We start from the raw sequence: 25,306 nt of genomic DNA on the forward strand, positions 1-25,306 counted from the left end.
TAGGGAATAATAATTCAATAATTAATTGTAGATGAATATTAATACTACTTTAGAATAACTTTAAAGTCACTTTCCCATCCTTATTAGTAAGTGTAGTTATTGGTACTAATTTTTTCATCATAATTATTCATTATTAATTGACTAAAAAAGAAGATACAAATGAAACCAATAGTTCTCTACTTCTCAAAAATGTGAAAAAATGTATTTCATGGGGATTCTTTGTCTAAAATGTACATTTTAAAATTAGGAGCAATTCATTAAAATATATGCTGGGTGTGATGGCTCATGCCTGTAATTATAGCACTTTGGGAGCCCTAGGTAGATGGCTTGGGCTCAGGAGTTCAAGACCAGCCTGGGCAATGTAGTGAGACCTTGTCTCTACAAAAAATCCAAAAATAGGTGGCACACACCTCTAGTCCCAGCTACTTCCGAAGCTGGGAGGATCACCTGAACCCCGGAAGCTTCAGGCCCTAGTGATCTGTGATCACACCACTGCACTCCACCCTGGGTGACAGAGAGCCTGTCTCAAAAAAAAGAGAAAAAACATACGGGCCAGCAGCCATGGTGGCTCACACCTGTAATCCCAGCACTTTGGGAGGCTGAGACAGGTGGATCACCTGATGTCAGAGAGTTCGAGACCAGCCTAAACAACATGGTGAAGCCCTGTCTTTACTAAAAATACAAAAAATTAGCTGGGCGTGGTGGCAGGCGTCTGTAGTCCCAGCTACTAGGGAGGCTGAGGCAGGAGAATTGCTTGAACCCAGGAGGCAGAGGTTGTAGTGAGCCGAGATCGTACCATTACACTCCAGCCTGGGCAACAGAGCGAGACTGTGTCTCCAAAAAAAAAAAAAGAAGAAGAAGAAAAGAAAAGAAAACATACTATGTGGAAAGTTCTTTCTTAATGGCTATAAATTTAGAAGATGTGACAATTGATTACATTAAATTGGAGGCTTCATTTCCTTTGAACTTCAGAGTTTGAGTTTAAAGGTAACATTTTTGTTTTACTAAAATGGCCATTGTTTTGACTAAACTTTTATTAATGTAAATACATCAAGTTTTTTTATATATGCAAATATATGTACATACACTATAATGGCAGATTTTTCCCTGATGAAAATTATGCTTCATTGGTAACTTTTTTTTTTTTTTTTGAGACAGAGTCTCAATCTGTTGCCCAGGCTGGAGTGCAATGGCACTCTCTTGGCTCACCACAGTCTTCGCCTCGCAGGTTTAAGAAATTCTCCTGCCTCAGCCTCCCAAGTAGCTAGGATTATAGGCACGTGCTACCGCGGCTGGCTAATTTTTGTATTTTCAGTAGAGATGGGTTTTCACCATGTTGGCCAGGCTGGTCACCTCAGCCTCCCAAAGTATTGGGATTACAGGCATGAGCCACCATGCCCAGCCCCATTGGTAACTTTTAATATAAATCACCTATATGAATACATTAAGCTTCATTTTATCCTACTTTGACTTTTTTTTTTTTTTTTTGGAGGCATGGTGTCGCTGTGTTGCCCAGGCTGGAGTGCATTGACTCAATCTTGGCTCACTATAGCCTCTATCTTCCAGGCTCAAACCATCCTCTCACCTCAGCGTCCCAGGTGGTAGCTGGGACTACAGAAATGTGCCACCACGCCCTTTTTTGTACTTCTTGTAGAGATGGGGTTTCTCTGTGTTGCCCAGGCTGGTCTCAAACTCCTGGGCTCAAGCAGTCCTCCCACCTCAGACTCCCAAAATGCTGAGATTACAGGTGTGAGCCACCATGCCCTGCCTGTACTCTTCAAAAAATTTCTTTTCAGGTTGATTTCTGTTTAATAGAGTAAGGGTCTGCAGGAACTTTTTTTTTTTTTTTTTTTTTTGTGAGACAGAGTCTTGCTTTGTGGCCCAGGCTAGAGTGCAGTGGCCGGATCTCAGCTCACTGCAAGCTCCGCCTCCCGGGTTCACACCATTCTCCTGCCTCAGCCTCCCGAGTAGCTGGGACTACAGGCGCCCGCCACCTCGCCCGGCTAGTTTTTGTATTTTTTTGTAGAGATGGGGTTTCACTGTGTTGGCCAGGCTAGTGACGAACTCCTGATCTCAACAGATCCGCCTACCTCGGCCTCCCAAAGTGCTGGGATTACAGGTGTGAGCCACTGCGCCCAGCTGCAGGAGCTTTTAATTTAGGGATTTTTGTTGTTTTGTTTTTATTTTTATTGGTTTTAGTGTTTACCTATTCATCCCAGATTTATCTACCTACAAATACTACCCCCAGCATCTATCTGCCTTTTATTGGAATTTTGTGAAGCAAAAGATAACTGCTATAAAATCACTCAGTGGGTTATGAAATTGAGACCACCCTAGGGCCTACCTGAGTAACCCTCTTTCCTTGGAGAAGGTTTGGGTTTTATCTTTAAACTCTGGTATTGATGCCAAGAAAATATTAACTAAGTTAAACAGTTTACTGAAACAGTTTGTTATTTCCCTCTTCCAAAAGTATAGATTGTGGCTGTAGGGCTTTCTCTTTGGAATTGAGGTTGCCCAGTTCTGCCCAATAGAATCATACTCACTCCAGCTCTTCTTGTGATTGATTACTTTTAAACAATGAGATAGATAATAATAGCTAATAGCTATTGGCACTTTGAATGTACCAGACACTGTTCTAGATACTTTACATGTATTAAGTTATTTAAACTTCACAACAACCTTATGATGTGGATATTGTTGTTATATCCTTTATTTTATAGATAGGGAAACTGAGGTGTACAGAAGAGTTAAAAAATTGGTACAGCCACTTGTACATTTGTGGTATCTACTGATGGTAAGATTTTTTCAGTTAATGGTAGCATCTCATTCTCTCTTTTTTTTGTTGTTGTGGTTGTTTTTTTGAGACAGGGTCTCATTCTGCCACCCAGGCTGGAGTGCAGTGACATGATCACAGCTCACTGCAGCCTCAACCTCCTGGGTTCAAGCAATTCTCCTGCCTCAGCCCCCTGTGTAGCTGGGACTACAGGCGAGTTCCACCACGCCTGACTGATTTTTATATTTTTTTGTAGAGACAGGGTTTCGCCATGTTGCCCAGACTGGTCTCAAAACTACCTGGGCTCAAGTGATCTGCTCACCTCGGCCTCCCAAAATGCCCTAGCATTTTGGGATTATAGGCATTGAGCCACCACACCTGGCTGCATCTCATTCTTTATATTCCCCAACTTTGTTGGTTTTCTGCTGTTTTAATTCTTCTTGCTTAATTAAATAAGAAATAGCACCGACCAGTCATCTTTTTGATTAAGGGAAAACAGATGTCATACTCTTAAGTGGGTGATTCCTTGGATTCATCATTTTTTAAAACCTATTGCTACAATGGAATTAGAAGGCTATCATGGAAAAAGTATCAAAGATGTTTCTTTTTGAAAGTTATGGTCTGCCGGGTGCTGTGGCTTACCCCTGTAATCCCAGCACTTTGGGAGGCTGAGGCGGGTGGATCACAAGGTCAGGAGTTTAAGACCAGCATGGCCAAGATGGTGAAACCCCATCTCTACTGAAAATACAAAAAAATTAGCCAGGCGTGGTGTTGGACCCTTGTAAGCCCAGCTGTTTGGGAGGCTGAGGCAGAGAATTGCTTGAACCCAAGAGGTGGAGGTTTCAGTGAGGCTGAGGCAGAGAATTGCTTGAACCCAGGAAATGGAGGTTTCAGTGAGCTGAGATTGCACCACTGCACTCCAGCCTGGGTAACAGAGTGAGGCTCTGTCTCAAAAAACAAATAAAGTTATGGTCATATTATCTGGGCCTAAAAATCATTTAGAAGTATTTTTCCTAAAAAGACTCTCATGTAATTTTTTGGGGGAGTCATACTATCAAAATTATCTATGATATTAGATTAAGGTTTAATAAGCATTACTAAGTATATAACTTAGTATATTACTAAGTGTATAAGAAATTACTAAGTATATAACTTGAAATTATATAATTAGACATGAGTTTTATTTTAGACTTTACCACACAATATCTAGAATCAGTTTATAAGTGGATTGTCATTTTAATGACTACCTTTTTCATTTTTCATTTATTTTATTTATTTATTTATTTTTTTTGAGACAGTCTTCCTCCATCACCCAGGCTGGAGTGCAGTGGTGTAATCTCAGCTCAGTGCAACCTCCACCTTCCCTGTTCCAGTGATTCTCCCACTTCAGCCTTTCAAGTAGCTGGGACTACAGGTGTGCACCACCATACCCAGCTAATTTTTTGTATTTTTAGTAGAGATGAGGTTTTTACCATGTTGGCCAGGCTGGTCTTGAACTCCTAACCTCTGGTGATCCGCCCGCCTTGGCCTCTCAAAGTGCTGGGATTACAGGCGTGACCTACCATACCCAGCCAATGACTACTTTTTTTAAATCCAGCTATGTTAACTATTAATAGCTTTTCAGTACTACCTATATACAATTTTTATCTTAATACTAAAAAATACAGACCATCAGGTATTATTCATATCAAGTAGTATTAGTGTAGTGGATTTTTAAAAATTATACATATGGCTGGGCGCAGTGGCTCACACCTGTAATCCCAGCACTTTGGGAGGCCAAGGCAGGCGGATCACGAGGTCAGGCATGACCATCCTGGCTGACATGGCAAATCCCATCTCCACTAAAAATACAAAAATTAGCCAGTTGTGGTGACACACGCCTATAACCCCAGCTACTTGGGAGGCTGAGGCAGGAGAATCACTTAAACCCGGAAGACGGAGGTTACAGTGAGCCGAGACCACACCATTGCACTCCAGCCTGGGCAACAGAGCGAGACTCCATTTAAAAATACACACACACACACACACACACACACACACACACATATATTCATGTTCTGTGTAAAATTTAAATTGTGGTAAAATCACTTCACAACACTTTTTTTTTTTTTTTTTGAGACAGAGTCTCACTCTGTTGCCCAGGCTGGAGTGCAGTGGCGCATCTTAGCTCACTGCAACCTCTGTCTCCTGGGTTCAAGCAATTCTCCTATCTCAGCCTCCCCAGTAGCTGGGACTACAGGTGCACGCCACCACGTCCGGCTAATTTTTGTACATTTAGTAGTATATTTAGTAGAGACAGGGTTTCAACATGTTGTGGTCAGGCTGGTCTCAAACTCCTGACCTCAGGTGATCCACTTGCCTCGGCCTCCCAAAGTGCTGGGATTACAAGCGTGAGCCACCATGCCTGGCACTACAACACCCTTTTACAGATATTCTGATAGATGTTCATTTTTTAAAGTTTTGCATAATAAACATGTTCATAAATCTGTATCTTCAAGTAGTAATCTTGAATAGTTTTTTAATATAATTATTTCTTATGACATTTGGCGTTATTTTTTAACTTTTGACGTTTTTCACAATACATTTGGTTTACTGAAAAAATATTAAAATTATTTGTTCTGTAAATAATTATCAATTTGAAGAAACATGTATACTAGACTGAAATGAAGTTTTTGGCCTTTGGGAGATTACATAATTTTGAAGAGTTGCAAGTTTTAAGAAGGTAAAGTAGAGAAAGGTGTGGATTAAGGAAATGTAGAAAATGGGAAGTAGGCAGCTCAGGAATATTAGAAGAAAAATGGAGCTAATGCTATTTGTGGAATAGATTTTGAAGCATTCGGAGGCATGTCTATGTGTGCATCTGTCTGTTCTTGTATCTCTGACCTAACACAATAAAGTAATGGTAGTCTCAAGAGTTAAACTCATTGTATTATATGTACCTGACAGATGTTCTTTATTTGTTCTTACCAGACAGTACGTACTGCTTCTTGACTTGTATATCTTTGTTCACACTTTTCTATATCCAGGTGACTTAGATGCTGCTGGCTTTATATCTCATCTCTACTACTGTTTCTGAGATTTTGCCTTTGCATCACATGGCACAACCCCATGTGGCCCTAACCCCAGCCCAGTACCTTTCTTTGTTTCTTCCCACTTTCCTTCCTGCTAACTACCTCATTCTCTGCCTGTGTCTTTTAATACTGAAACACCTCCTTGTTCACATGGTGAATCTGTTGTGAGGATAGGAACTATTACTTTCAACAATTATTCTTTCTATTCTCATAGTAAAGAAACACTCTAGCAACATGTTCCTTTATCTTCAGTGCCACCTTTTATCCCCAGTAAACAAACACATTTTAAAAGCAATGTCAAATTTTAAGATGCATGTTATATTTAAGTAGAGTTAAAGTAGTAGTATGCACAATGAAGCTATAGCTTTGACTTAATCTGGAAGTAACTGTATCAGAAGTTGGAAAATGTGCCCTTTGAACAATGTTCCACTTACTATGGTTGGAAAATATTGTTAACTAGACGTATTCTTGTGCAGTGGAATTGTGTTGTGTTCAGAGGGAATAAATCTCAAAGAGGCCCTGCCTATCTTAGTTTACGCAGGTTGAATATCCCTAATTCAAAAAATGTGAAATCTGAAATGCCTCAAAATCTGAAATTTATCATCAAGCGTGATGGCTCACGCCTATAATACCAGCACCCTGGGAGACTGAGGCGGGCAGATCACCTGAGTTCGAGAGTTCGAGACCAGCCTGGCCAACACAGTGAAAACTGTCTCTATTAAAAATACAAAAATTAGCCGGATGTAGTGGCACACGCCTATAACCCCAGCTACTGGGGAGGCTTAGGCATGAGAATTGCTTGAACCCGGGAGGCAGAGGTTGCAGTAAGCCAAGATCATGTTACTGCACTCCAGCCTGGGCAGCAGAATGAGACGGTATCACCAAAAAAAAAATAAATCTGCAACTTGGGAGGCCAAGGCAATATTGCTTGAGCCTAAGAGTTTGAGACCAGCCTGGACAACATAGTGAGATACTGAGAGCCCATCTCTACCAAAAGAAAAATTGTTTAAAGCCAGGCATGGTGTTATGAACCTGTCATCCCAGCTACATGGAAGGCTGAGGCAGGAGGATCACTTCAGCCCAGGAGGTTGAGGCTGCAGCGGCCCTGTTTACGCCACTGCACTCCAACCTGGACAACAGAGTGAAACTTTGTCTTAAAAAAAAAAAAAAAAAAAAAGCCTGAAACTTTTTGAGCACTGACATGACGTTCAAAGGAAATGCTCATTGGATCATTTTGCATTTTCAAATAAGGGACACTCAACCTGTATATGGAGCAAGTGATAATAGGGATATTGAAAATAAAACATTTATATATATCTGAAAAAATGAAATATTTTTGGTTACTAACTGCCTGTGAGTGATGAACACTGGCAACAAGTAAAAGGTTCTGATAGTTTATAGTTTATCCTCTACCTTGAGATGGAATTCAGAAAAAGTATTGGCAGAATAGATGGGTTTTTCTTAACCATCACAAATCTATTTTGAAAAGACTCAGTTGATTAAAGTGATTTTGTTAGTAAAATAATATATATATAAATCTGTCATTATTTGGCTTACCAAAGAAATAAGGTGTTTGTGGTTTTCAATCAAGGCTACAAACTACACCAAATGTTTCAGGATGAGAATGTTAAAATTGATTAGAAGAGCAACTATAGTTAAAATTTTTAGACCCCATCCTAAATGATGGTGATTGGATGCTGAGGATTTGTATCTTTTCTTCTGCTTTGAGGAGTGGTGTGTGGTTTACTTTGTTTTTGATTAGTCAAGATTGATAGGATTAGGCCAGGCGGAGTGTAATAGGATTACATGCCTGTAATCCCAGCACTTTGGGAGGCAGGCAGATCACTTGAGGTTAGGAGTTTGAGACTAGCCTGGACAACATGGTGAAACCCCATCTCTACTAAAAATACAAAAATTAGCCGGGTGTGGTGGCGCATACCTGTAATCCCAGCTGCTCCAGAGACTGAGGTAGGAGAATTGCTTGAACCTTGGAGGTGGAGGTTGCAGTGAGCTGAGATGGCGCCACCGCATTCCAACCTGGGGGAAAGAGCAAGACTCCTCAAAAAAAAAAGAAAAAGACTAATAAGATTAAAAACAAGTAAACCTTTATCTAACCCAGAGAAGGGGACAGAGTGATATTATTAGCATAGTAATGATCATTCAAAATTTGTCTTCTGGCCTGGCTTGGTGGCTCATGCCTGTAATCTCAGCACTTTGGGAGGCCAAGGCGGGCAGATCACCTGAGGTCAGGAGTTTGAGATCAGCCTGCTCAACATGGCAAAACCCCATCTCTACAAAAAAGTTAGCCAGTTGTGGTGGCGGATGCCTGTAATCCCATCCCATACTTGGGAGGCTGAGGCAGGAGAATCACTTAAACCCAGGAGGCGGAGGTTGCAGTGAGCCGAGATCGATCGCACTGCACTCCAGCCTGGGCCACAAGAGTGAAACTCCGTCTCAAACAAACAAAATTTGTCTCCTATAAGTGCTCAGTTCTTAAGGAAATTCTCTATTTTGCCTTAAAATATTCCCAGAACTAGATTTTTGTCATGGGGGCATTTTTGTGTGCATATACATGGATGCCAGAATTGAAACTCCACTAAGCCTAGATTTGAATTTGTTGCTACCACAAAGTGTTTTGTTTGTTTTTAATCTGAATCTGTGAATCTAGTTCAATAAATACTTATTATTTGTGGTATCTGAAATTATAATAGTCACCTTTGAATGAAGTACAGTATTTTTCTTTCTGTAAAATTTTGTAACAAAATGAATACAATTTAGAGGAGTCAGAATGTAAATAGTTTTAATGGATGCTCATGGCTTTTTTGAATATTAGATTATAGGAGCTGTATTAAATGTAGGCAAAGAGAGACAGAAATAATAAAATAATGTATGTAAAGCAGCTCTGTGGGTACTGTAGTCTTTTCTGATACTGACCATTAGGTTTTGAGAACTGTTGTGTTTGACTATTAGAATTTTAATCTCAAGTAACCAATAGTGCTAATTTAGATGCCATATCTGAATCATTAAATGTAGAATAGCAAGATTGATTTCTGAAAAATTGAGGTTATTTAAACCCACCAATCCAGACGTTTCCTTTTGAATATTATTTACTTTGGTATAAATATAAAATAGAGATATTTCTAGCAGGTGGTTGTTTGAAGGAATTCTGAGTAATTATTGAGGAAGGTCATTGAGACAGGTCAGCTAGAGGTGGACACAATTGGATGGATTCTACCTGGCTGGAAGATGGAGCTTACTGGTGGATCAAAATCTCAGAGGGAAACTTTCCATTTTTAGCTTAAATGTTTATTAAAATTACATTCCAGTGAAGTACTGTATGCTGCTATTTTATTAGTAAAAATGAATTGATCATCAGTGATTATTATTATCCCACCAAAGAGATTGTTTTAAGTGATCGCTTGTATGTGAAGTATATTTGGTTTGAGTGGTACTTAGTTAATATTTCTATACTTTAAAACATGAACTTTTTCATTATAATCAAAGTTAGAATACAGCACATCTTAAAAAGAAGTGGTTTCCCATTGTATGTTTATTTGCTGAAATCTATCTTTGTATTTCCTCAGGTTTATGTGAGATTAAGACCATTTTTCAGGGAATTCCTGGAACGAATGTCTCAGATGTATGAGGTAAACATGCTTAAGCTAATTACATATGTATTTTTATTTTATTCAATATAGTACCCATATTTAGACCATGTATAATGATTACTTCTTTTCCCCTGAATTTATAGATCATTCTTTTTACTGCTTCTAAGAAGGTGTATGCAGACAAGTTACTGAACATACTAGACCCTAAAAAGCAACTGGTCAGGTAAATTTAATTAAGAAATAGTGGAAATGTCTGTCACACTGATCTATGAAATTACTGATTCTATTTCATTTTAATGGCCATTTTCAGTTGGCTGCATATGTGTTGAATGGTGAATATAAATGAATTTTTTAAGCCCCTAAACTCTTTAAAAGAGTTCCTAATGATGGAACTCCAGACAGACGTTCTTTAAAGGATACAAAGATCCAGTGCCTTTATTCACTGTGACATCTATATCCTCATTTCTTTTGGGATTGGGGGAGACAGGGGTTTGGGGGGTTGTGTGGAATTTTTCCACATTGTGCATGATGTTTCATCTCCATACGTCTCTGAGATAATGCATGTTAATTTTACTTTTTAATGGCATAGAGAAATAAAATTTATTTTTTAGCAGAAAGGATCAAATTAAGCTCTTGCTTTTTTTGAAAGCAAATTTATCTTCCATGGAAAGAAAATGTTACATGAATCTAATTGGAAATTACAATGGGCTTAGTCACTCAGGTTATCCTGACTGGACTCAGTTCCTTGTGTGTGCCCTGAGCCAGCAGATGCAGTGTGTTCCTGGTTAGTGGGAGTGCCTTGGTGATTTTAAAACATTATGATAATTAGTTCCATTATTTTGTCAGCTGAAGTGAGATAGTAAGACTGCAGCAGTCTTGCTGTATCCTTTAAGATGAGGAGTTAATCTTTGAGTTTTTGACCAATAGCTGAGAGAGATGACACAAAAGACTCATAAAAGCTTTAATAGGGCCGGGAGCAGTGGCTCACGCCTGTAATCCCAGCACTTTGGGAGGCCGAGTCCAGCTGATCACCTGAGGTCAGGAGCTTGAGGCCAGCCTGATCAACATGGAGAAACCCCTTCTCTACTAAAAATACAAAATTAGGTGGGCGTGGTGATGCATGCCTGTAATTCCAGCCACTCGGTAGGCGGAGGTTGCGAGATCGTGCCATTGCACTCCAGCCTGGGCAACAAGAGCAGAACTCTGTTTCAAAAAAAAAAAAAAACTTTAATAGCTGGCTGCTTTCTTTCTCTTTCTTTCTTTCTCTCTCTCTCTCTCTCTTTCTTTTTCTTTCTTTCTTTCCTTTCTCTCTCTCTCTCTCTCTTTTTCTCTCTTTCTCTCTCTCTCTTTCTCTCTCTTTCTTTTCTTTTTTGAGGCAGTTCTCACTCTGTTACGTAGGCTGGAGTGCAGTTTGTGATCTCTGCCTTCTGAGTTTAAGAGATTCTCCTAACTTAGCCTCTCAAGTAACTGGGACTATGGGTGCATGCATGCCAGCACACCTGGCTAATTTTTTGTGTTTTTAGTAAAGACGGGGTTTCATCCATGTTGGCCCGGCTGGTCTTGAACTCCTGACCTCAAGTGATCCACCCACTTTGGCCTCCCAGAGTGCTGGGATTACAGGTGTGAGCCACCGCACTCAGCCCAGCTGGGTATTAATTTTCTTAAATACTTTTCCCATGTTGTCTTACTGGAAAATCCTAAACTGTATTTTGTGCTGTTAACAGTACCTTTATTATTCAGTGGTTGCAAGTACGCTGAAAGACTTTTCCTAATGTTCATATTTTGGAGGGTTTTTTCTTCTAAAGTTGTGGTATCTTTTTTTTTAATCTAAAGGGTCAAAATAAGTAAGCTGCAGTCACACAAATGGGAAATGGTATTTTCTATTCACAAAAGTATATTGTAATTTATACTAATTTTACCTCACTTTACTAAAGTATACCCAGTGATTTTGTTTTGATGACTTCATTCATTATAATGATTTCTATTCGGCACCTCCAATATTCCAGGAAACAGTGGTGAGCAACACAAGCTCTTCCCTCTTGGAGCTTTCATTTACTAAAGAGGAACAAATGATAGTTATGCTGTGACAATGTGTTATAAATTAACAATCCTCTTTTAAACCAGATTTATAAAACCTACACACTTGAGGGTTTCCATGTGTTCTTTCTAGTTCTATTTTGAAAAATCTTAAACAAAAGCTTCTATTTTTGTTTGTTTGTTTTTTTTGACACAGAGTCTTGCTCTGTTGCCCAGGCTGGAGTGCAGTGGTGTGATCTTGACTCACTGTAAACTCTGCCTCCCAGATTCAAGCGATTCTCCTGCCTCAGCCTCCTGATTAGCTGGGATTATAGGCGCGCATCACCACGCCCAGCTAATTTTTGTATTTTTTAGTAGAGACGGGGTTTCACCATGTTGGTCAGGCTGGTCTGGAACTCCTGACCTCGTGATCCGCCCACGTTGGCCTCCCAAAGTACTGGGATTACAGGCGCGAGCCACCGCGCCCGGTCAGCAAAAGCTTTTCAAACAGTAGATTGTGAGTGCTATAGGGAATTGTCTGTGTCGGTGATAAGATAGACTCTAAGAAATTCCTATGATCTAGGCTGGGCGCTGTGGCTCACGCCTGTAATCCCAGCACTTTGGGAGGCCAAGGCCTGCAGATCACGAGGTCAGGAGTTCAAGACCAGCCTGGCCAACGTAATGAAACCCCATCTCTACTAAAAATACAAAAAAACATTAGGGCCGGGCGCGGTGGCTCAAGCCTGTAATCCCAGCACTTTGGGAGGCCGAGACGGGTGGATCACGAGGTCAGGAGATCGAGACTATCCTGGCTAACACGGTGAAACCCCGTCTCTACTAAAAAATACAAAAAAAAAACTAGCCGGGCGAGGTGGCGGGCGCCTGTAGTCCCAGCTACTCGGGAGGCTGAGGCGGGAGAATGGCGTGAAACCGGGAGGCGGAGCTTGCAGTGAGCTGAGATCCGGCCACTGCACTCCAGCCTGGGCGACAGAGCGAGACTCCGTCTCAAAAAAAAAAAAAAAAAAAAAAAAAAAAAACATTAGCTGGCCATGGTGGCACAGGCGCCTGTAATCGCAGCTACCTGGGAGGCAGAGGTTGCAGTGAGCTGAGAGTCTACCATTGCACTCCAACCTGGGCAACAGTGGGAGACTCCGTCTCAAAAAAAAAAATGAAGAAAAGGAAAAAAGAAATTCCTGTATCTCTAAATCTCATGAGTTTCTAAAGAAGCAAGTCTACTCACATGGAAGAGTAGACTTTGATGACTGGTACAAACTGCTCTTTGATGACTGGTACAAATAGTTTTCTTCTAAAAATGCAAATATATGCTGTACACCCTCAGATTCCTGAATGAATAATTGGAAGGTTTTTACTGTAATTTAATTAAAATAACTGTAGTATCCACGTACAGATTCATTTGTCTCCTTTCTCAGTGAGTTTGCCACTATTGGTGAAGAGGCATCAACAGTGACTTGAATTTACATGCTGTATCTGCCTGTCCAATTTCCTCATATCCAATTGTTTATAGAAATAAAACAATGAATCTTATTTAGGCCCAACCAAGGCTTGAATTAAGTTACTTAGTCTTTTTTGTTTGTTTGTTTTTTCAAAGTAGAACTGACTAAACCTTCCAGGGGCCAGATGATCATTTGACTGTGATTATTAAAGTTATTCCTTATAAGAAGGGGGAAAGAACTGCTTATACATTTTGTCTGTTAAATTCTTCCTTTTTGCCATACCAACTGGCACTGATAATTTTAAGGTTGAGTTTTTGTTTGTGTGTGTGTATATGTAGATTTTTATTTATTCTTGGTAGCAGTGCGACATATTTTGTGGGTAGAAAATACCCATTTCTTGAAACTGCATAATTTAAAATACAGGTCCAAATAGGTCCTAGGTTTTGCAAAATTGTTAGTGTGATTAAGACACAAGGAAGACAACTTACCAATTATTAATATATACAGAATAGAGTACTTCAAGGTAGAAAAAAATTATTATATGTATCAATCATTAGTAATGTTCAGAGACTAATATTTTGGGTATAAATTGAGATTATAATAATCACTTTAGTATTTATTATTGTAAATGCTTTAATAGCTTTCTAAAATGATGTAGCATTTTTCTGTTTGGGTGAAACATCGGTTTACATTTATAATACTTGATACTTAAATCTGAATTCCTCATTTCATTTAATCTCTGTTTTTTCAAATGATCATACACATATACTAAAAGAAAGGGGTGTTTAGGAAAAGTTGAAATGATGGAATGTTTTGGTCTTAGTACCTTTTCTCAAAAAGTATAAGGAAATCTAAAAAGCATTTTTTCAAATGCCAACACAGAAACATTCCTTCTTATATTTTCTATTCTGGCATGTACAGGGATAGGGAGGCTGTGTGGTCCACTGGTTAGAGCCAAGGACTGGGAGCCAGGAGGATCCTGGGTTCCAATGCGGGGCTAACCACTGACTTACTGTGTGACCTTGGGCAAGTCACTTGACCTCCTTGTGCCTCAGTCAACCATCTGGAAAATTGGTTAAAAAGCAGGACCTCGCTGACAACCAGATGCTGCATCTGAGCTGAGCTTTCCTGGGTAAATAAATTACAAAAACAATTTAGAGTTTTTAATCCCCCTTTATAATTTAATTATAACATTTTGGGATAAACTCAAGTTCTTTAAGGCCTAGTAATATTTGATTGTAAGCTTTCAATAATTGCTAAGAATTTTTATAGTAAAATGGCAGCCCAACGCTTAGGCCCATATTTGTGTTTGAATTTCCTTCAAGAGAGAAAATAATATGGCTTAACCTGTAAAGCCTATGGTATATATGTATGTGTGTATATGTTCTACTTTTTAGAAAGTTTTTTTTTTTTTAATTTGTTTTTATTTTTATGTTTAGGCACCGGCTTTTCCGTGAACATTGTGTTTGTGTACAAGGAAACTATATAAAGGACTTAAATATTCTTGGAAGAGATCTTTCAAAAACTATAATAATTGACAACTCACCACAAGCCTTTGCATATCAGGTAGGAAGAAAGTTGATAGATAAACTCAGATTGGAAAAAATACAATGAAGACACATGCTGCCAAACAGAATATGATGGGAAAAGAAGAGAATTTTCACTGGTGGAATTTCCCTTTAATGTGTCATTGTTTTAGAATTAGAAATGACAAAGTAGTATATTCCTTTTGGAAAATTTTTACTTAAATGACATGCAGCATAAATGAAGAAAAACCTGAGTAAGAAAACTATAAGATAAGCATCATTTAATAGCATTCTTATCAGTTATTAAATCAATAATTAATCAGTAATTTTGAGTACTATAGCTATTTTAACTATGTTCTTCTGGTTATTTGGTTTAATGTTCTGAAATATTTTCTTAGACTATTTTATCAATATATTTGTACCTTTTGTTAGTATTTCTTTGACATGTAACTACAACTATAGATGAGTCATCCTTCCTTTTTTTTTTTTTTTTTGAGAAGGAGTTTTGCTCTTGTTGCCCAGACTGGAGTGCAATGGCACGATCTCAGCTCACTGCAACCTCCACCCCCTGGGTTCAAGCGATTCTCCTGCCTCAACCTCCCAAGTAGCTGGGATTACAGGCACCTGCCGCCACGCCTGTCTAATTTTGTATTTTTAGTAGAGACAGTGTTTCTCCATGTTGGTCAGGCTGGTCTCGAACTCCTACCTCAGGTGATCTGCCCCCCCCGACCCCCCGCGCCCCGCTGCCTCCCAAAGTGCTGGGATTACAGGTGTGAGCCACTGTGCCTGGCTGATGAGTCATCCTTTCAAGGTATATTTTAGATTATGAATATGTCCATGTGATATGATTTCTTTCTGTTTTCTTTTCTGTCTTTCTGTTTTTTTTGTTTGTTTTTTTGTTTTTTTGAGATGGAGTTTTTCTCTTGTCGCCCAGGCTGGAGTGCAGTGGCATGATCTCAGCTCACTGCAGCCTCCACCTCCCGGGTTCAAGTGATTCTCCTGCCTCCACCTCCTGAGTAGCTGGCACTACAGGTGCACGCCACTATGCCTTGCTAATTTTTTTGTATTATTAGTAGAGATGGGGTTTTGCTATGTTGGCCAGACTGGTCTTGAACTTCTGACCTCAGGTGCTCCACCTGCCCCAGCCTCCCAAAGTGCTGGGATTCCAGGTGTGAGCCACCACACCTAGCCCCATGTGATAGGATTTCTTAGATTAGCTTCACAATAAGCAGTCCAGAATAGGGGTGATGGTAAGTGGATTGGAGTATAAACTAGATTTGTCCTTCTGTGTTTCAAAATGTCTGTAATAAAAAGAAAACAAGGGAAAAGCTGTATATGATATTAAGTTATATTTAGATCCTTACTTTTATTTGTTTACATTTAAAAATGTCTTTAAGAATTTCATCTTGGTTCCTAGATAAAATTATATCAATTATCCTTCATCTCATATACAACATTTAGCCTAAATTTTAAAATATTTTATCCCAGAGATTTTTCACCAGAAAATAAATATGGCTTATGTTCTTGTTTTTAGGCTCCTCTTCAATGAAATACCATTAATTTGTTAAGTTTCTACTATATTTCAGGTTATCCTGCTCGATGGGAATAGAATAATGAATGGGAGATATGGTCACTGTATTTAAGGGGAAAAAAGTATAGGCTTTTCTATATTCTCTTTAGATTGGTGGTATCCCATCTTTCACAGTGCCTATCTAGCATTGTACTAATTGTAACTATTTCTTGAAAGAATAAAGGAATATTTTAGTTATATTAATGATCCTTGTAAAATGTGTTTTAATGGAACTTTCTTGTTTAGTTTTATGTACTCTGAGAAGAAATGACACTGAAAAACCAATAGGCTTCAATTTATTTCCTTATCCTCTGTCTCTTGCACTCTTGAGTTGTCAAAGAAAAGTCTGGCGACATTACTTTTCAAAGGAACTTTTAAATCGATGTTCACTTAATAAATCTTTGTTTATTTTTTAACTTTTTCCAAACTAGGCAAAATATAAGTAAAAGAGGATTTAATTACTTATTTATTGTTTTAGCTTTCTAATGGAATCCCTATAGAAAGTTGGTTTATGGATAAAAATGACAATGAACTCCTAAAATTGATTCCATTCCTGGAGAAGCTTGTAGAACTGGTAAGTATAGCTTATCTTTTTCTGTTGTGCTTTTGTTAGTTCAACTATATTGAAATAAATCTTTTTAAATGTCTTTGCTTTGTGTGTACTGACTTACAAAGTCAACTGTGAGCCAGGTCACAGGTGCCATCATAGGTGCCTGTAGTGCCAGCTACTTTAGAGTCTGAGGCAAGAGGATTGATTGAGCCTAGGAATTTGAGGTCATACTAGGCAACATAGTGAGACTCCAGCTCTTTAAAAAATAATAATGATGATGATAAAGTCATCTGTCATGGGAGATAAGGGCAAAGGTTGAAAAAGATTATGTGCATTTTCAAACTTTTTTGTTTTTTGAGGCAGGGTCTCGTTCTGTCACCCAGGCTGCAGTGTAGTAACATAATACTAACTCATAGCAGCCTTGACTTCCTGGGCTCAGTCAGTCCTCCTGGCTCAGCCTCCGGGGTAACTGGGACTATAGGCATGTGCCACCAAGCCTGGCTAATTTTTGTGTTTTTTTTGTAGAGATGGGATTTTACCATGTTGCCCAGGCTGGTCTCAAACTCATGGGCTCAAACTATCTGCCCATCTCAGCCTCCCATAATGCTGGGATTACAGGTGTGAGCCACCATGCCCAGCCACATTTTCAGGCTTTATATATTATATTAAAATTATGCTTATCAGTATTTAAGAATGTATAGATTGAGTGTCTTTACTATTTCAGTGGTCTTTCTCTTACAAGTTGCTAAGCAGTTGTGTTAGAAATAACATTAAATTGGCCGGGCGTGGTGGCTCATGCCTGTAATCCCAGCACTTTGAGAGGCCGAGGCAGGTGGATCACTTGAGGTCAGGAGATCAAGACCAGCCTGGCCAACATGGTGAAACCCCCTCTCTACTAAAAATACAAAAATGAGCTGGGTGTGGTGGTGGGCGCCTCTAATCCCAGCTACTCTAGAGGCTGAGGTAGGAGAATCACTTGAACCTGGGAGGCGGAGGTTGCAGTGAGCTGAGATCGCGCCACTGCACTCCAGCCTGGGCGACAGTGAGACTTCGTTTCAAAACAAAACAAACAAAAAAACATTAAATTTTTCATTTTGGTATTATAATTCACATCTAGAATTAATGCTTATGCCACTGAAATTTTATTCTGGGAATTCTATTTCTATATCACATGGAACACTTAGCTTTAAAGACCTATGTAGATAGTAGAATTCCCTTTTACCTATCTTGGTTTGGCCTCTATTGCTTAATGAAACTTTGGCGGAGTGTAGTGGTACACACCTTTTTAATCCCACTGGTTTTGTTTGTTTGTTTGTTTGGGACAGGGTCTTAACGCTTTCGCCCAGGCTGGAGTGCAGTGGCGTGATCTCAGCTCACTGCAGCCTCCGCCTCCCGGGTTCAAGCGATTGTCGTGCCTCAGCCTTCTAAGTAGCTGGGATTACTGGCGCCCGCCACCATGCCTGGCTAATTTTTTGTATTTTTAGTAGAGACTGGGTTTCCCCACATTGGCCAGGCTGGTCTTTGAACTCCTGACCTCAGGTAATCTACCTGCCTTGGCCTCCCAAAGTGCTGGGATTACAGGCGTGAGCCACTGTACCCAGCAGTAATCCCACCATTTTGGAAGGCTAAGGTGGGAGGATTGCTTGAGGCCAGGAGTTTGAGAGTAGCCAGGGCAACATAATGAGACCTCATCTTTACATACACACACATACATACATAAGCAAGCAAGCAAGCTGGGCATTGTGATATGTGCCTATAATTCCAGCTACTCAGGAGGCTGAAGTGGGAGGATTGCTTGAGCCCAGAAGTTTGAGGCTCCAGTGAACCAGGATTGTGCCACCGCATTCCAGCCTGGGTGAAAGAGCAAGAGCCTGTCCATTCATTCATTTATAAATAAACAAATCTTGGGAGGCCAAGGTGGGCAGATCACCTGAGGTCAGGAGTTGAAGACCAGCCTGGCCAACATGGTGAAACCCCGCCTCTACAAAATTCACAAAAAAATTAGCCAGACATGGTGGCTGGCATCTGTAGTCCCAGCTCCTTGGGAAGCTGAGGCACAAGAATTGCTTGAACCCAGGAGGTAGAGGTTGCAGTGAGCTGAGATTGTGCCATTGCACTCCAGCCTAAGCAACAGAGCAGGACTCTGTCTCAAAAAATAAAAATTAAAAAAAAAAAAAAACTTCAATGACAATTTTTAAAAATCTAAATTTAACTGCATCTGTGTAGTGTTTCCGTTTGGCAAACAAAATATGTCATAAAATAAAAACTGGTATGTTTTCTCTGCAAGGTAAGAATATCTATGTTATGAGGATCATATCTTTGAAATTATATGCCTTTTTAAAAATTGTCTTTTTTCCACACAGAATGAAGATGTTCGACCACACATCAGAGACAGATTTCGCTTGCATGATTTGCTGCCCCCAGATTAAGTACAAAGACTTGTCAAATCACTGAAGGGGGAGAGAATGCAGGACCCTTTTGGACTAAGACAAAAACATTGCCATTACTGTTGAAATTTTGCATTTTTGTACCCCGTCTTGCTTTTCTTATCTTTGGTGCCCAATAATAATCAAGGGTTACAGAAAGAGACTTTATCTATCTCAGATCGAATACATATAGTAGGTAGGCTAAAACAGAAGAGTCTTTAGAACTAGTGCAACTCCAGTGAAATTTTTTTATGTACAGGACATCTGCAGTTTATAAAGAATTCTGTTTCTGCCACCAGCAGTTTGACCTGTAGTCACACAGGATTTTATGATAATAACAGAGATGAAAATGGACTTTTATTTTCTCTCTGTTTGGTGCTCTAAGTGGGTTTGTAGCCACTTTTCTGTTACTTTATGATTCTCATTTCAACAGGAATGGCCAGTAAAAGTTGTTTTATTTTTCCTGTTAAGGTTTATAACCTTTTTACATTTTTGACCTGTATTAGATTAGAATTTCATTATGCATTCCGTTTAGTTGAGGCGCTTCATAGTTTTCTGGAGATAGTCAGTTTTTAGTTTTTTATTATACATTTGAATGGCCGTTTTCCTGCTTTGTCTGCCTGCACATTGTATATTTGTTTAAAAATATTCTCTACTTTTAGTCCATGTAAGTTTCATTTAGAAAGACATGCATTTATATTTTGTTTCTGTAATATTCTACTGTAGGTGAAATCTTTTCAAAAATCAAGAGACTGGGTAGATAAGAATATATGAATGACTAATATACAAAAGATTTAAACCATTGTGATGGCGTATATTCTCAAATGGTAATATCTTGCAATGGCACACAGATTTAATGGATAAAGGTATACCTCAGACTTCACTGTGCTCACAAATCTTTGAGGAGAAAGTTTGGTCACCTGTTTGGCTTGATTTAGTTACTGCTGCCTTTGGTTTTCTCCAGGAATGAAGTATTCAGCACAGTGACTCAGTATTTTTAGTTATTTTGCATGGGCTGGTAGTACCTCTGTTATGCCCTCAGTTACAATCAATTTAAAACTGTGTAACAGTCTTGGTACCTAACAGTAGCTATGCATAATCCTGTGGCACAGTACACTCCCAAGCCACCAATGCAGTTAATATGCTCTCATAGTGGTTTTTCTATGCTATATGAAAATAGTCTTCAAGCCTTGGTTCTCTAATGCAGCTACCACAAGAGGTTGATATTTTTATAGTGGCGTGTAATCTCCTTTTCAGGAGGCTTTTTATGGAAGGTAGAATTTGTAAAAGTTCGTATGCTTTGCCTCTCAACTGCATTAACATGCCACAGGCTCAGACTGTTTTTGTGTAAAGGATGTCAAAGAACGGCACTTTTTCTAAAGAGAAGTTTGATATTTTGTATGCTTGTTAAGAAAGTACAGTATTGGAAATTAAAGGTGGACAACTGATAATTGAGGAGTATGTCAATTAATTTTTTATGTATATTACCTGTTTACTTGTACAACTTACTGTACAAATTACATGCAGCTTCATTTTCAAATGAATCCTTAAAATAAGGAAATCTTTTTAGGAAAACATTTAATTTTTGTATTTTTGATTTTAAAGGCATGAGTTATGTCAATTTTCAGTGTATTAATGAAGATTTTAACTTTTCATCAGGTTGAGTGTTTTCTTACTATATTATCTGTTGTGTATGTAGTTAGCATATTGTGTCACTGAACTGTTTAAAAATCTAGCATGTAGAGCAAGCCTGTTTTGTGGAAAATCCTTATTCATTAAAAAAATAATCATGGCAGATTTTCTGCAAAAAAAAAAGCAAAAGCATTTGCAATTCAGAATACTGATTTTTTTAATTTTATTTAAAGAAAGGTATTTTGCTTGCAGGAAAAAAATACTACAGATTCATTTTAATGAGAATCTTTGAAATGTATTTATCTTTAGGGCATCTGGGCATCTTTATGCTGTTTGTCTTCTGTCTTTCTTGAAATAAAATGTACATACGTTACCTTAACATATGCTCTTGCTCAAAATTGTGAACCTAGTTACATTTCTCCCTGCTCCCTTCCTTTTTGTGCTCAAACAGCGAAACCCAAAATTTATATAAGATCTGAACTTTCAGCATGCATTCTGTTTGCTGAAAGATTTCCTGATTTAGTGCATTCTCAAAGGGCTTTCCCATAATCTAAAGGGAAATGTAAGCACCTATTCTCTTGTGCCTGTGGGCACTTCAATAATAAAAACCAACTTTTTAAACTAGTCATCTTTTATCAATGATAAAGTTGTTTTCAGTCCCACGCTAGGAGAGTTCTTTTAAGTCAGCTGATCAAGCATAAGATGCTTCCGTAAAGAAATAAACTAAGAAAATTTTATATGGCTTGAGAAAATTTCTTGAGGCCAAATTAATATTTTTTTCTTCATTACTTTGAGTCATTTTAAATTTGTTAATACAAAATTTAAGATAATTTACAGAGACAATTTAGCCAGCTTCCTTCCACCTTAATATAATGTCTTGTCTTCCCTTTATCCTCTCTTTTCTTTATCTGTTGGTAGACATAAAAAATTTCCATTTAGTTAATCAGAGATGTATATTTTTTAAATTGAAATGTGCCCAGCCCCTTCAGCTCACACAGGAAACATGAACTCAAAAAACTTGACTAGTAAATGCAGGAGAGGTGGATACCTGATGAGATACAGCGAAAGTGACCTGTATACACATTACAACTCTGGAGTACATATTAAAGTCATGCTATTTCCAGTGGTAAATGTCTGGCTTTTAAGACATTCTTTTAAATATTTGTATCATTGTTAGGATGTTTTAATCAGTTGTTTTTTAATTCCATGTAATATATGTAGCCCTCATCAGATTTATATCACCGTATTTCTCCTTGTGTCCTAAGAGAATTGATGACAATTCGTAACCGTAAATTGTTTTATATTAGCTAGTATGTATATTTATTTTTACCCAATGGCTTTATCTGTTTCCCAAAATTTGTTTGGGATTTGTTAAAAGCATTGTGTAACTTCTATAAACGGCTATTTTCTTGTAACTGTCAGTGAAATGAATGTGTACATTGTTTTTTTTTTTTTTTTTTGTATTTCTCTGGGTTTTTTTTTTTTTTTTTTTTTTTTTTTTCTCCAAGGGTTAACAGAATGGTTTTTTAAAAAAATTATCTTTGGCCAATGACTTTTTCAGCTAGATCTTACTTTCATTCAACCTTCTAAAGAAGTTCGTTTCTCATTGTTTTGTTCCGTCAACTTGCCTGAAAGAGACTTCATCTCATCAATGAAGAAAGCATTTCATTATTCCTACAAATCTTTCCTGCGAGCACAGAATTCTTCATAAGGACCAGATCTCTTTCATGTCTGTGTCAATCACATAAAGCTAAAATGTAAAGGACATTGAAGCCTTTATTTAATTGTACTAATATGATGGTGTTATATACTACATCATTAGCTAGTTAAGGTTTTCTGACCTGACTTCTCTTTGTCTTCCTAGGTATTTATTTGTTATCTCTTTTAATCTTGTGTATCTAAATTAACTTAGTTAATAGTTACCCACCGAATAACTATGCCAAGCAACTAGTAAAGAATGTTTATTTTATTTCCCCTTATAGGGGAAGAGTGGACTGGGAACAAAAATGTATGGGCCAAAAGGCCTTAGGGTTGTCATTCATTCACTTTCTTATTCCTCTTATGAGCTATAATTGAGTATAGTATTTTTTTAGTGGTGATGTGCTTATGTCATTACTTCTCGTGTCTTCCCCTGAGTTGAAAGCCTACGACGAACCTGTATAAAATACATTTAAGAATTTTCATAATACGAACCACAAAACTGGGTATCTTATATTGAAATGCTACTTAAGTTATTATTGGAATCCAAGTCTCACTAATTAGGATACATTTTTATAAAATGTTTCTCTGTATCTTGAATTGAAATTACTTGCCCAGAGGTGAGAGTTCTGGGGGTATAACATGATTTGAGATCTTTTTTAAAAAAGGGTGGGGTGGGGAGGAGAGAGTGACAAGTTTATACTAGTTTATGCTTTTGATATTAGTATTTTAAGATACATCAGTTGGTTCCTAAACCTGACCATTAGAATTACTCTGAGGAGCTCTTAAAATAGATTTCTGGGGCCTACCCCTGGAAAATTGTCTCACTGGATCTCGAGAGGGGCCTGAGAGTTCTGGCTTTTTTGGTTGGTTGGTTGGTTTTTCTTTTTTTTTTTTCTTTAAAGCTCTCCTGGTGATTCTAATAGCCAGTATTGGGAAATCAGTGTATTAGCTAAATGTGACACTGGTTTGAGAGTAGGCAACAGAATTAAAGTTTACCAGATATCTCTTTGTGGTAGAGTTTTTTATTTTTTTCTTTTTGTTTTTTTTTTTTTAACTGGGACCAGATTTCACAGAACTTATTCAAGATACATGGAGGAATAATAAAGAAGATTGAGGCTACTGCTCATTATCATTTTTGTCTTTCATACTTTTTTAAGGGTTTGCATTTCTAGGACTTGGAATAGTTGACCATATACATAGCTAAAGGACATGTCCCTGAATGAGACCATTATATATATTACCTGTAAAATATTTCACTATTTTTTTATTTTATAAATCTTTGTAGAAATAAGCAATGAAATACTACTTTCATCTTTTGAAATGGGATTTTTCAAGGCAGTGTCCTTTTGGCATTAAGGTAGGGGGGAGTTAATATTCTCTCTGCCTGTTTCCACGTGAATCAATATAAAGTCATGGACATTTGAAAATCTCAATTTAATTTCTTCTTATTTACTATGCAGTATAGCCGTGAACAAGTAATGTAGATTTAGTTTTCTCATCTTCAAATGCCCTGATCACCCTACCTCACAGGGTTGTTGTGGGGATAAATAAAACTTTTATGGAAGCACTTCTCTTTGATGATATTTTATCAGCCATCAGAAACAATATAATTTCTAACAACATTTTTGTACAGTGTTTTTTTTTTGTTTAGAAGAATATAATTTTTTTTCACATTACTTTCCCTTTTGATGTTGAAAAACAAAGGAAATTGAGACTTGGAGAAAGCTGTGACCCAAGACTGCAGTTCCTCTGGGAGACTTGAATTTAGTTATCACCATCATACTCTATTTCCCAGTGCCTTGGCATTTTGTATGATTATGTTTGTACATGAATACAAAGGTTTCTCAAGTTTATAAGTCTATTTAGCCAACAAAATGTTCTTATAAAATGTAAGGAATATACAGTGGTACAAACGACCTACAGGTAATAATTCATTTTAAATGAAGAAAATTTCAAGTTCTAGGTGTACCTCTTTATTTTATAGTGTTTTCCAAAGATCACAGAGCTAGGACTAGAATGTAGGTCTCTTAATTACCATTACAGTGATGATTTTAGAAGGAAGGACATTATCACTGGAACTACTACGAGCAGAGGTGAAAAACACTTGAAGATACCAACCAGAATAAAAGGGGTTGGTTTTGAAAAGGAGAGATGAGATGGCAACAGCGAACCAGATTATAGTGTGCTAAGATGAGGAATATAGTCGTATGAGCTAAAATAATGAGCCAATGTAACTATAGCATAGTAGTGCTCTGGTCCCACACTAGTTTCTCTGATGAGACTTTGTGATAGCTATTTTCCCTAAGCTCCAAAGGAGTTTGATACGCACAGTTTTGAAAGCCACTTGAGAAGTAAGTGATTGCACTATAACATTCTAATTCAGGCAGATAGTTGAGAGCATGGTCAATGAAAGCATGAAGTTCAGAATCAAAATTGAATTCAAGTCCCTGAAAACCCAGCCACTTACTAAGCCAGAGGGTTGTTACCTACCTTTCAGAATTACAAGGATCAAATGAAATGTCAGAAGCATGCTATAAACCATAAAGCAATATACAAGTAACATAAATGGAGATGTTAAAGCAGGTAGTTCTCAAGGAGGGACGAGAACTCTATATGGGGCTCTGAGAGATGTTTGAAGCCAGAAGGCAGGAATAAGCAGTAGGATCAGGATATTGTAATACCACAGGACCACGGATGTCAGGGAGGGTTTTTAAGAAAGAGCAGTGGGTTGCATTTTTTAAAAGACCCATTAGGCCGGTCGGGGTGGCTCACGCCTATTATCCCAGCACTTTGGGAGGCTGAAGTGGGCAGATCACTTGAGGTCAGGAGTTGAGACCAGCCTGGACAACATGGTGAAACCCCATCTCTTCTAAAAATACAAAAATTAGCCGGGCATGTTAGTGCACGCCTGTAGTCCCAGCTACTTGGAAGGCTGAGGCAGGAGAATCGCTTGAACCCAGGAGGCAGAGATTGCAGTGA

The 25,306-nt window shown here is 38.3% G+C and overlaps 1 protein-coding gene across 3 annotated transcripts in view; it reads left to right on the plus strand.

Moving 5' to 3' along the window:
* CTDSPL2 (CTD small phosphatase like 2) overlaps positions 1–23,894 on the plus strand; it is a 109,935-nt gene extending 86,041 nt beyond the window's left edge. For 2 of the 3 annotated variants that reach the window (XM_028850444.2, XM_077938369.1), the window contains 5 exons: positions 9,429–9,491; positions 9,596–9,675; positions 14,362–14,488; positions 16,497–16,592; positions 18,932–23,894. In XM_028850444.2, the coding sequence (XP_028706277.1) occupies positions 9,429–9,491; positions 9,596–9,675; positions 14,362–14,488; positions 16,497–16,592; positions 18,932–18,997 (432 nt within the window). In that variant the 3' untranslated portion in view covers positions 18,998–23,894. 3 annotated transcript variants of the gene reach the window in all.
* Positions 23,895–25,306: the final 1,412 nt, after the last annotated feature.

Source organism: Macaca mulatta, chromosome 7 (genome assembly GCF_049350105.2).
Source record: "Macaca mulatta isolate MMU2019108-1 chromosome 7, T2T-MMU8v2.0, whole genome shotgun sequence".
Taxonomy (NCBI): Eukaryota; Metazoa; Chordata; class Mammalia; order Primates; family Cercopithecidae; genus Macaca; species Macaca mulatta.